Source organism: Talpa occidentalis, unplaced genomic scaffold (assembly GCF_014898055.3).
Source record: "Talpa occidentalis isolate TD23 unplaced genomic scaffold, MPIMG_talOcc4v2.1 talOcc4.14, whole genome shotgun sequence".
In the NCBI taxonomy this organism is placed as follows: domain Eukaryota; kingdom Metazoa; phylum Chordata; class Mammalia; order Eulipotyphla; family Talpidae; genus Talpa; species Talpa occidentalis.
The window spans coordinates 87,084,692-87,096,765 of NW_023601433.1; the positions used below are offsets into that span (position 1 = coordinate 87,084,692).

A 12,074-nucleotide genomic window follows, 5' to 3' on the forward strand; every position below is an offset into this window, starting at 1 on the left:
TGTTCCGAAGGGGCGTGTAACGCCAGGGAAGAGGGCGGGGTCGAGAAGACGCTCGAAAGCGTAGAGAACCGAAGGGGTGGAGCGACTTCCTGCTTCGCGTCTCAAGCCATCTTGGCCCGCCCCGGCCGCCGTCAAAGGGGTTGGGCTTGGTGTTCTCCCGCCAATTCAAATCGTGGCTTGGAATGTAATGAGATTAGTGGCGGTTTGGGGAGTCAGGAAGAGGGGCGCGACCCCCGTTCCTCTTTAGTTTCTTCAGCTGCAGGTGAGAAGGGGGAGCCGCGCTGCCCTGAGGAGCTGGGGGTGGGTTCGGGTCGAGGCGGCAGCGGCAGCGGCCTCGGCCCCGTCGGGTGTTTCCCCCCGGACAGTCCGGCTCTGGCCGGGGTCGGCTCGGGCCGTGGGTGCTCGGGGGCCTGACGCTTCTCTTCTCGCCCGTGGGCGCACGTTCGCTTCCCGGCCTGAGTGGTTTCAGAAGGTTATGAATCACGTCACGTCCCTCGCCTGCTTGGTGTTCTCCTCCCTGGCGCCGAGAATAAACCCGTCCTTTGACGTCGAGGCTTCCTTTAGCCCCGTCTGCCTCCCCAATCCTCTTGGTCCAGGGATTGCTTTTCATTTTAGGATCCTACTACCACCAAAATAACATACCCAAAATGAGTTACCTAGATCTTTGCTGAGGAGATGGTTACCTCTCCTAAGGTTACACGTTTTTATCCTCTTGTTCCAATCAGGTCCCTAATCCAGTTGTTTCCTGATCAGTTTCATTTACTGTAACAACTATTCTATGGACGCATTATTGGACTCCACCCTTGCGGTGCCCGGGAGCCCCCCTAGACTCCTTCCAACCTTTGCCGGCGTTGCGAACCCTCCCCCCTCAACCCCCGAGTTTTGCATAACTGGTTTCTTTGGCTCTCAGCTCAGGTGTAACCTGTTCCTTCCAAACAGTTCCTTCTTCGGCGACCCCCACCCCTCCCGTCCATTTGAGCCCCGCTTGTAATGATTTGTGTGTTTGCTCATTTTTTTTTCGTAGGAGGCGGTGTCTAGCTACATCACTTAACTCGCTTTAGGTGGCCTCGGTGTTTGTTTGATCCCTGACTCCTGTCCTTCACTGTAAAATGGGTTGAGTAGATTAAATGAGTAAAGCATTGAAAATTGCTAGACACCCAAGAAACAACACCCAATACGGGCTGTTATTTTTGTCCTTACTGCAAGAATATAAACTTCACAATGGCAAAGACTTCTGTCTGGTTCACAGCTCCTGGACTAGTGCCTGTCACATGGTGACATTCAGTAGGCATTTGTTGAAAGAGTTGGGCGTGGCAGCCCTGAAGGCTGATATTTTCCTCTTTTTACAAATGAGAAACACTGAGACCCATTGAAGTGTTCACTCCATCCAGTCCCTCCTGTCTTAATGTCCCAATTCCCACCCCAAAACCAGCCACTAAAACTATTTTCTATCCTCCTGAAATGCTTTGTTTCTGCATCTTTACTTACACTCTTAGAAAGAACTTTTTCCCCCTACATTTTAAAGCTCCTATTGATGAGGATCAGGGGTGTTGAGAGGTCCCTCCTGAGATTCTTCTTTGCAGTAAAGAATTCATATGGGAATCAGTGTAGTTGAGTTAGAAGTGAAGCTTTTTGTAGGGCTAGTACACACTCAAGATAGTGCAGGCAGGTTTCAATGGAGAAATTTGCACCTTGAGGTTGAAGGGAGATGTTACAGATGGGATGAGATTTGGTCAGTTTGTTAACCACTGGAGGGCCTCCCCGGTGGCGCAGCGGTTGAACGCTGGGTTGAACGCTGGGTTGTGAAGCTGCCCACAGCCTCTGAAGCGCCGGTTCGATCCCCGGCTGCTCCCCGGCCACTGGAGGGGGGTCCCACATGGCACGCAGACCTCTCCTACCGCCCGCTGCTCCCCTCAGCAGTGTACTTCGGTCCTTCTGCCTGTTCTGCTCCCTGCTCTGGCTCTGGTGAATTCTCTCACCCTCCCGCGCTTCTGGCTGTACCCAGTGCTTGTATAAATAAATAATAAATAAATAAATCTTTAAAAAAAAAAGAACCATTGGACCCTAACCTCCTGTTAGTAAGATAAGATAGGAGACATATTTACAACTAGCGGCACCTGTTGTGAGATAAACTAATAGGATTTAAATCTACTTGGTTTTGGAATGTGCATGGCTGTTTTTTAGAAATGCTACATGGGGGGAGGTGGAAGTGGGTTGCAACCATTGTGCTAAATTCCTGCTCTGCCTCCCTGTGACCCCAAATTCCTAACCCAAGTGTTATCTGCTTCCACCAATAATAATAATAAATAATTTTACAATGAGTGATTGCCATGAACCAAGCATTGTTTTATGAACTTCTGAAACTCATAACTGCCTTTTTTTCTATAGTACAACTAAATTCCTTTTTTATGGACTGGAGAATTGAGGAACACAAAGATTAAGTTTCTTGCTCAAGGATAACAGACTAGTAAATGTGAAAGAGTTCTAAATCAAAAACCAGCCCTTCCTCCTCAAAAACAATTGAAATTGGGCTTCCCCGGTGGCGCAGCGGTTGAGCGCTGGGTTGCGAAGCTGCCCGTGGCCTGCCGCGCCGGTTCGATCCCCGGCTGCTCCCCGGCCACCGGAGGAGGGTCCCACATGGCATGCAGACCTCTCCTGCCGCCCGCTGCTCCCCCCAGCAGTGTACTTCGGTCCTTCTGCCTGCTCTGCTCCCCGCTCTGGCTCTGGTGAATTCTCTCACCCTCCCGCGCTTCTGACTGTACCCAGTGCATGTATAAACGAACGAACAAACAAACAAATAAATAAATAAATAAAACATGCCTCTATTAAAAAAAAAAAAAAAAAATTGAAATTATTTGGTTAGTGTTTCTCCCCTAGTCTTGGTCCAGCGATTGCTTTTCATTTTAGTATTCTACTACCACCAAAATAACATACCCAAAATGAGTTACATAGATCTTTGCTGAGAAAATGGTTACATCTCCTAAGGTTACATGTTTTTATCCTCTTGTTGCAATCAGATCCCTAATCCAGTTTTTTTTCTACTCCCCTGATCAGTTTCATTTACTGTAACAACTATTCTATGGACACATTATTGGACTTTTTTTTTTTTAAAGCTCAACTGGAACCTACCATCCTAAAATATTCCAGTCTGACTTCAGAGCCTTCACTATTAATTGCTACCATGATTAAAAGTTTATTTCAAATGAAAACTTGTTATAAATTCAAGCTAGGCACACACAATACAAAGTGCTCCAAGATACCTGGTAAGGTCATTATAGTTTATATTCTTAAACCAATGTGTCCAGTTTCTTGTGACTGCAGAAATAACATGAAGACAAACAAGACTTTATTAATACATGTTGTGGGAAGGATATCAGGGATAAGGGTAGAGGTGTGAGGGTGAAAGAATTCACCAGAGATAGAGAACAGAAAAGGTGGATTTACTGAAATACACTGCTAAGAGAAGGAGTGGGTGAGGTGGGAGAAGTCTGCATGTCATGGAGGATTTGGGGGTTCCCTTTTACGGTTTTTCATGACTGGGGAATGGTCTCTGCCAGTTGCTCTAGGACATCAGGTTTTGCTGGGCCTTCTGCTTTGGAGGTGTCCTGCTGGATTCGTTTGCTGGGAATCTAGATGGCCCCCATTGGCCATGTGGCCCCATGGCCAGGTTCCCGTGGAGATTCTATAGTTTCCCTTCCTTAGCTATCTTGTGTCTCCCAGCATTGTTTAACTTAGCAAAGTGCAGAGACACTAAGTTTTAACTGTATTAAATCATACCTCCACAATAAATACTTATTATTTTTGCATAAGTCATTTTATTTCTCAAGGAACTGCACTCTGCAGCAGTATGATTTGGTCTGTAATTTTGTTTTTGTCACAGGGAAGGCAGTGGTTCCTGACTTAGGAACACAATCTGAGGAACATGTGGAACGATATTGAGCTGCTAACAAGTGATGATACAGGAAGTGGGTACCTCAGTGTTGGTTCAAGAAAAGAACATGGAACTGCTTTATATCAAGTAGATTTACTAGCGAAGATCTCCTCGGAAAAGGTAACGATTTTTTTTTTAAAGATTTATTTATTTATGCATACAAGAGCTGGGGTACAGGCCAGAGGTGTGGGTGGTGAGAGGATTCACTAGAGACAGAGTGGGGAACAGAACAGGCAGATTGACTGAAGTACACAGCTGAGGGGAGCAGCGGGGGAGTCAGGAGAGGTCTGCTGCACCATGTGGGTTGCTCCCCGGCTGGCCGGGAATTGAACTTGGGCTGCAGTGGCTGCTGATTGCTTTGCATCTCAACCCCTGTGCCACCAGGGAGGCTCTGAAAAGGTAACAATTATGCTGCTGTTTTTATTCACATAATGGGTACTAAGTGCTTCGGGGGGCCAAGTAGCTGGATGACCCATGTTTTATGAATGAATATAGCATTTTTTTGTTTTTTAAAGATTTATTTATTTATACAAGAACTGGGGTACAGGCCAGAAGCACTGGAGGGTGAGAGAATTCACCAGAGACAGAGCAGGGAGCAGAACAGGCAGACGGACCAAAAACACTGCTGAGGGGAGAAGCGGACGGGGCAGGAGAAGTCTGCTGTGCCATGTGGGACTCTCCCTGGCTGGCCGGGAATCGAACCTGTGCTGCAGAGGCTGCGGACAGCTTCACAGTGCTGCGTTCAACCCCTTGCGCCACCGGGGAGGCCTGAATATAGCACTTTCTAAAGAAGTCAAGTTTCACTCTCAAATTACTTGAAATTTCCATTTGCTATTTCCAAAGTAGGATTTTTCATAGCTCCTGTTGACATTTTGGACATGCAGAATGTATAGGGGAATCAAATAAGGGGCCAGGAAAAAAAAAAATTAAAAAACAAAATAAACAGGCAACTAACTATCAATCAGAGATACTCTGCAGGTGTGGAGGAGGAAGAGGAATCAAAACAGGGGAGGGAATGTGTTCTTATGCAGGGGACTATGATGGTGCACTGGTGAGTTGGTGATAGAAATTTTGGAGGGACTATGCCTGAGAGGAGAAAGCATGCATTGTATAAAAAGGAAGAATGATGTAAAATATATATAAAATTAAATTAAATTATAAAATAAGGATAAAGCACCTGAAGGAAAAAAAAATAAAATGATACAAAGAATATCTACCATAGGTTTAGGAAATAAAACTTTATAATAAACCCTGGGGGCCTTTCCTGATCACAGGCTCTTCCCCCACACCACCCCCATGGTAAGGACTCTGCTAGAGTTGAGTTTTATCCTTTCCATGCATTTCTTTCTCCGTTTTAATTAATTAATTAATTAATTATTAGTATTTTTTAAAGATTTATTTATATAAACAAGAACTGGGTACAGGCCAGAAGTGCAGGGGGTGAGAGGTTTCACCAGAGACGGATTGGGGAGCAGAACAGGTGGATTGAATGAAACACACTGCTGAGGGGAAGGAGCAGCGGAGAGGCAGGAGAGGTCTGCTGCACCATATGGGTAGACCCCTTGCCAGGGATCAAACTCGTGCCACAGTGGCCACAGATAGCTTCATAGGTTGCCCCAACCCCTTGTGCCACCGAGGCCCCATTTTAATTAAAAAAAAAAAATTCCACTATTTTCCTTGAAACCTTATTTTTTGCCTCTTATAGAAAGTAGTGCTGTTAAGATTTTTTTTAGTCTAGATTTTCCTTTTTAGTAATTGTTTCTGATAATGTATTGATGATCTTGGTAAGTAAAGGTTTCTGTACAAATGATCTTCAGTCACAGTAATAGAACCCAGGGACCCTAGTAAGACAATATAGCATTTAATTCTCTAAAGCGCGTTCTGGTGGGGACACGTAGGAAAGGGGCAGAAGGAGCCGGATAAGAAAAATTAAAATCGAATTCAAGATAAACACTGGCATTGTTTACCCCACCCCGCCCCGTCCGTTTCAGCTGTCTCCTTCCATCTTCCAAGTCCATGGCTGAGACACAAGTGCAGTTTCTTCACGTCTCTCTGCGCCTCCTCCAGGCCTCCTCCTTGTTCTTCTTCCTTCTTCCTTCTCTCCAGCTTCTCCCTGCTCAGCTCCACCTTTCCTTGGGTGGGGCAGGGAACCTGGAAGCTCCCCTTTCCCTGGGGGCCACCCCATCCAAGCAGGGACTTGGATGGTAAGAAGCAGTGTCCTCTGGCCTTTATCAATGTCAGCCATGGACATAAAGCCACATTTTTAAAGATAGTCTCGTCCTGATATTAAATAACTGAGTTTCATTTTGAAAGTGAGCGGATAGTCAAGTAATTTTCAGAAAATTATCATCAAGTAGGCCTAAGAGCCACATCTTGAGAAGCTGTGAACCGGGGGAGGGCTTCTATAACTCCCTGGGGTGGCTGCAGGGAAGACTTCACAGACCAGGAAGCATTTGAGATGGATTTGAAGATAGGAATTTTTCCAGACACAGAAGGGAGAAGAGTCAAAGAAAATTAAATGACAACATGTGGCTGTTTAGACTGTGCTGGTTAGGAGACTGTGCAGAGATGATGATGATAATGGAGAGGGGCAGGGGAGAGCGATCCAGGCAGAGAGAACAGCCAGTCAGTTCCTGGGAGGGATAGCATAGTTCTTTTGCAGTGCGTGTTGTGACTTATCATTAGTCAGGGAAGCAATTTTAAAATGTCTGAGAGAGGGCCTCCCTGGTGGCACAGGGTTAGTTAAGTCTCTGCACTATGGAGCTGTCCGCATCCAGCACAGCGTGAGTTCGATCCCCGGCCAGGGAGCTGACCCACATGGCGCAGCAGACCTCTCCTGACTCACCCGCTGCTCCCCTCAGCAGTGTATTTCAGTAGATCTGCCTGTTCTGCTCCCCACTCTGTCTCTAGTGAATCCTCTCACTCCTCATACCTCTGGCCTACCCCCCAGTTCTTGTATGCATAAATAAAAATAAATCTTTTGAAAAAACTTCTAAGAGAGATCAGAATGTAGACTTTTCCAGAATTACACCTGGAGAAAAGGACCACTGACATGGGCACACAATGAGGTGATTGGCTTAGTTTGTCAGGGAAGAGTAAGTGCAGCCAACATTTACAGTGCTATCCCGGTGCGAGGCTCTCCTCTGCGCCTTTTCCGTGCATCCATTTCTTCTCCATCCAAGTTGGTGTGGTGGGTCTTGTTATCGTCACCATTGTTTACGGGGAAATCCTGAGGCATTTGCCCAAAATTACTTAGCTAGCGAATGGGCATTCGCAACCACTGCACTGCCCGGCTACTTCAAGGCAGAAGTGTGTGTGGGAAGATCTAAGCTACGGGAGCTGAAGCTCTGGAGACTCATGGGCTTGCATAGTGTTTTGAAAAATGTTGACTTACCTGCCAATATTTTAAAGTTCGAACATTTCCCATAAAGATCCAGGTTTTCTTGATACTTTGGAAGGTGTGACCACGGCAGGCAGGCAGGCATTCCCACTGCTCGAGTCTCCCACAGTATCCTGGTGGGTTCTGCTCTCTTTAATTTGTGCAGGGGTGTCCCTTCTGGCTCACAGTGACCCACATGACTTCCCTGTTGCATCCCAGACACAGACTTTATGCCAGCATTGGCTCATTCCTGCAGGAGGCCTGCTGGCCCCAGGCTTGTACACTGGGATCCTTCACCCATCCCTCGCAATCTTGGACTCTTATCTTGGGCCCTAGATGCATTCAGGATATACCTTACAAAGAGAAATTAGAAATAAAATACGGGCTTAAGATGGATGCTCTGGAGTATGATGACACTATTGATAAGTACAGCCAACCCTCTGTGTCAGCAGGAGATTGGTTCCAGGACACCCGGTGATACCAGATCCTCAAATGCTTAAGACCCTTATATACAGTGGCATAGTATTTGCATGTCAGCTCTGCACAACCTCTCACATACTTAAGTCATGTCTAGACCAGCTATCAGACCCAACACAATGTATCTCCTATAGAGAGTCGTTAACTGTATTGTCTAGGGATCAATGACAAGGAAAGGCTCTGTACATGTTTAGTACACACCATGTAGGTTAGCTGTTGAGACTCAGTTAAGGGCCTACCAAAAATGTTTTGTTTCCCTCATGCTTTTCCCTCTCACAGGCCTCTTTCAATCCAAAAATACAAGCGAGCAGCTTAAATGATGGGTTTATTGTTGTAGCCGACCAGTCGGTGATATTGCTGGACAGCACTTGTAGGTCACTTCAGTTGCATCTTATATTTGGTAAGTCGAATGTCAAGCAATAAAATTAATTGGAAGTCAAATGTATTTTGCTACCAGTTTCTATCACTTTGTCTTTTCTTTGCCCCATTATTTTTAAGACTTGAGACTGAACTAATTTAAAGAAGTTGATCTTGAGTGCCCTTTTTGTGTTGAGTGCTAAACACAAAAGATGCTGAGATAAACCCTTCTCTCTATAAGTCTCAGGCGAGACATACACTTGAATTGCATGGTTTTGTGTTATAAGACTGTAGAAAACAGTCCTGAATCTTGTACATAATTTTGAAATCAACAGATATTTGAATTCTTTTTTTAAGTTTTTTTTTTTTCAAAGATTTATTTATTTATACAAGCACTGGGTACAGTCAGAAGCGTGGGAGGGTGAGAGAATTCACCAGAGCCAGAGCGGGGAGCAGAGCAGGCAGAAGGACCGAAGTACACTGCTGAGGGGAGCAGCGGGTGGCAGGAGAGGTCTGCGCGCCATGTGGGACCCTCCTCTGGTGGCTGGGGAGCAGCCGGGGCTCAAACAGGCGCTGCAGAGGCTGCGGGCAGCTTCGCAAACCAGCGCTCAACTGCTGCACCACCAGGGAGGCCCCAATAGTTAGGAATTCATTGAGTTAGAGGGTTTCAAGTTTACACCAACATGGATATGAGTAAATTAGTCGGCAGCCACACTACTCTGAATGTGGCCAACCTCATCTAATCTCGGGAGGATAAATGTGGGGACAGGTCAGTGATTGTGCTGAGAAACAGGTGAAAATATTGCAAAAACCTTTTCTGCCTTGAGTAGAAATTTTGAGAAAGGCTGATTGTTGAGGTGTTTTCATGAGAACTGAAACAAATGACAAGGAATCAGAAGGCATGCTTTTGAGAACACAAGTCTTGATGGATATATGGAGGCAAGAAACTCATGTTTTGTGGAATTTGTTATATCTATCTGGATCAGTCATAAGACTCACGTTTTCACTAAGAAATCGTAGTGTGTTAGTATATAGTACATTTGTAAAAAATATTTACTGCTGAATAATTCTCCTTCAGAAGCCATTTACACTTTTTTTTTGATTGAACTAACAATGGTTTACAACCCAGTATATGATTCAGAGGTACAGGTTCACATCTCTTCAGATGTATGTTACCATACCACACCCACCACCAAGAAGACCCATAGTCCTCTACTATAGTCCATTGGGCTCCCTACCTCCCCATTCCCTCTCTAGTAGCCTCAATTCTGCAGATTTCTAGGGTTTGTTCTTGGTTTGAATTTGACCCTTTGTTGTTTCTCTGTATTTCACAAATGAGTGAAACCAGTATTTTTCTTCTTCTGACTTATTTTGCTTAGTATTTTCTTCCCTTCCAGTTCTGCCCATGTTGTCGCATATGGCAAAAGTTTATCATTTTTTTATAGCTGCGTAGTATTCCATCACAATAATTCCCTTGTTTCTTACTTTTCCCCCTCTGCTTCCATTTCACTCCCCTTAGCCTTTTTGCTATTGCGTAAACGATAACTTCTGCACCTTGGGAAGAGCACTGTCCTCAGTGATTTGTATGCCTCTTCTGAGCTCTTACCGGGCTTTACTTTTCCTTTGTTTTCTTACATGTCATATAATTTATCATGTGAATTGTTTATCATCTGTTTCTGCCTTAGAATGTGAGTTCCATGAAATCTTTTATTACTCTCAATTTATGCAAAAAGCCTGGAACAATACTTAGCAAATAATAAGCACTCAGTAAATATTTGTTGTCTGAATGAGAGTCAGTGGCATCTTTTTTACCTCAATCCCCACATTTTTGAAATATTTAAAAGAAGCTTAAGTAGTTGATTTTTAATGACGAAATTTGTGATTTTTTTGTATTGAAAGAGACACTTTCGAAGTAAGCTTGTAACTTTGACTTTAAATTTTCAGATACTGAAGTGGATGTAGTTGGCCTTTGTCAAGAAGGAAAGTTTCTTTTGGTTGGGGAAAGAAGTGGCAACTTACATCTCATTCATGTAACCTCAAAGCAAACCTTACTCACTACCGTAAGACCCTGCTATGTTTTTCATTTTCTCTTCAATTCTAATGATCTCTGAAAACACCTAAAACTCCAGAAAAACCGTTACTTTGCTTTCAGTTAAAAGGATGTTTCTTTACATTGAAGAATCGTACCTTAGAGACGCAGGGGGTAAATGCATAACTGATAAATTGAGCTTCAAAGATATAAACAGTAGGATTGTCCACTTTAAAATTAAAATGTTTGGTATATAGGTGGAATTATTGCTAATTTAGTTGTTAACCCTTGGGCTTGAAGAATATAAGACTTGATTATATTTTTGGGGGGGTTTAATTTTATCACTTGAAATTATTTTGCAATTAGGCATTTGTTCAGAAGACTGATGATGAGAAGCAACGCACTTACCAGAGTCTTGTTATTGAGAAAGATGATTCAAGTGAAGGTAAATTTTTTGGAATGGCTTCTGCTTGATACTTGATTGAAAAATCGGGTTATAGTTAATACATTGTATAAATTCATCATTGTACTACTTATACAATATTAAGTTTTCTACTGATGCAATTAACATCACTGTAACATGTTTTTTAACTCTTTTCAGGGGTTAAAATACGCTTTTCCTACATGCATTATTCTAAACTAATTTTTATGTTTTTGTGAGTTCTGTAGATCATCAAGGAGATCTTAAATTTTTTAAAAATGCCTTTTTGGGTTTTGACATATTTGTCACATTTTTACTTCAGCAATGTTAGCCAAACCTTAATTTATTTTGATACATCTTAAGATTATTTTCTTGGAAAAAAAAGTTTTTTTAATAAAAACCTCAAAGAAGTTAACATTGTTTTTGCAAGTAACTTACCAATTCTTTATAAATAAGCCTTAACTATATCACTACTATATTACTGATAATTAGAATTTAAGTGAGCAAATTGACATACTGTTAAGCTAATTCCAGATACTGGGCTCAATTTTGTATCCATTTAGAAAAACTGGGTTCAATTTTATTTTAATAGGTTCCTATTCCATGCTGCTTCTGACAAGCAGTGGATTTTTTTATATTACAAACCTCCAGCTTGTAGGAATTCAACAAGGTAAGTAATGCATCATTGTTATTGATTTGAAGCTATATTTCTTATTTTTCTAGGTTAACTTTAAAGTATTTTCTTTAAGAATATTTCTCTTTATTGCGTTCTATGATACTCAGTATAATTTCGAGTATTTGTCATCTACTTCTGTGCTGTTCAGGCTGCTAGAGAATCCAAAGAAATCTAGTTTGTTCATAGCCTTCGGGGAGTTTATAGCTCAGTTGGGAAAACAAGACAAACCTAGTACAGTAATAAATAGCTGTGTTTTGAGGGAATGAACCTGGAAACCCAAGTGATTGAGCGCTAAGGGAACAGAGCAAAAATCTGCGCTTGTGCTGAGTGAGTGCTGTGACTTTATGTCCCTCTGAGCTGAGAGAGATTGAGGAGTGGGAGCAGGGAATATATTCAACAACAACAAAAGAATTAATTTGCTACATGCCAAGAAAATGCAAGATTCTGGGGATACACAAGATTTCAGATACATAGTTCTCCGTAGTTTCACGAAGGAACACTGCAAGACGAGAGCAAGTGATGATGGCTCCGCAGGTCTTGAACTTCTGAGCTTGAACAGCAGTAGGAGAGTAGGAGCTGGGAGAATGCCCTCTTGGTAGGAAGAACCGTGGTAAGGGAAAGTCAGGGGAAATTCTGCGCCCTAGAGGGCAGCCTTGGAGTTGTCCTGAGCACAGCCTGTGGTCAAGGGCAAACCTGGAAAGTCACCGCTGCCTCAATTTCTGACCAGTGTTCTTTTCACTAGATTGTATATAATTTCACCTTAACCCAGAAGGGGTGACTTGTATATTTTATAGATCAATACTA

At 43.3% G+C, this 12,074-nt stretch overlaps 1 protein-coding gene across 4 annotated transcripts in view; it reads left to right on the plus strand.

Moving 5' to 3' along the window:
- The window catches only part of KNTC1 (kinetochore associated 1), a 67,797-nt gene that overhangs the window by 666 nt on the left and 55,057 nt on the right, over positions 1-12,074 (plus strand). For 2 of the 4 annotated variants that reach the window (XM_054695386.1, XM_054695388.1), the window contains exons 1-6: positions 36-262; positions 3,881-4,051; positions 8,067-8,187; positions 10,089-10,204; positions 10,540-10,618; positions 11,187-11,264. In XM_054695386.1, the coding sequence (XP_054551361.1) occupies positions 3,923-4,051; positions 8,067-8,187; positions 10,089-10,204; positions 10,540-10,618; positions 11,187-11,264 (523 nt within the window). In that variant the 5' untranslated portion in view covers positions 36-262; positions 3,881-3,922. Of the gene's footprint in view, positions 1-35; positions 263-3,880; positions 4,052-8,066; positions 8,188-10,088; positions 10,205-10,539; positions 10,619-11,186; positions 11,265-12,074 lie in introns of those variants that run through there. The other 2 variants (XM_037511246.2, XM_054695387.1) reach the window with 2 other exon arrangements.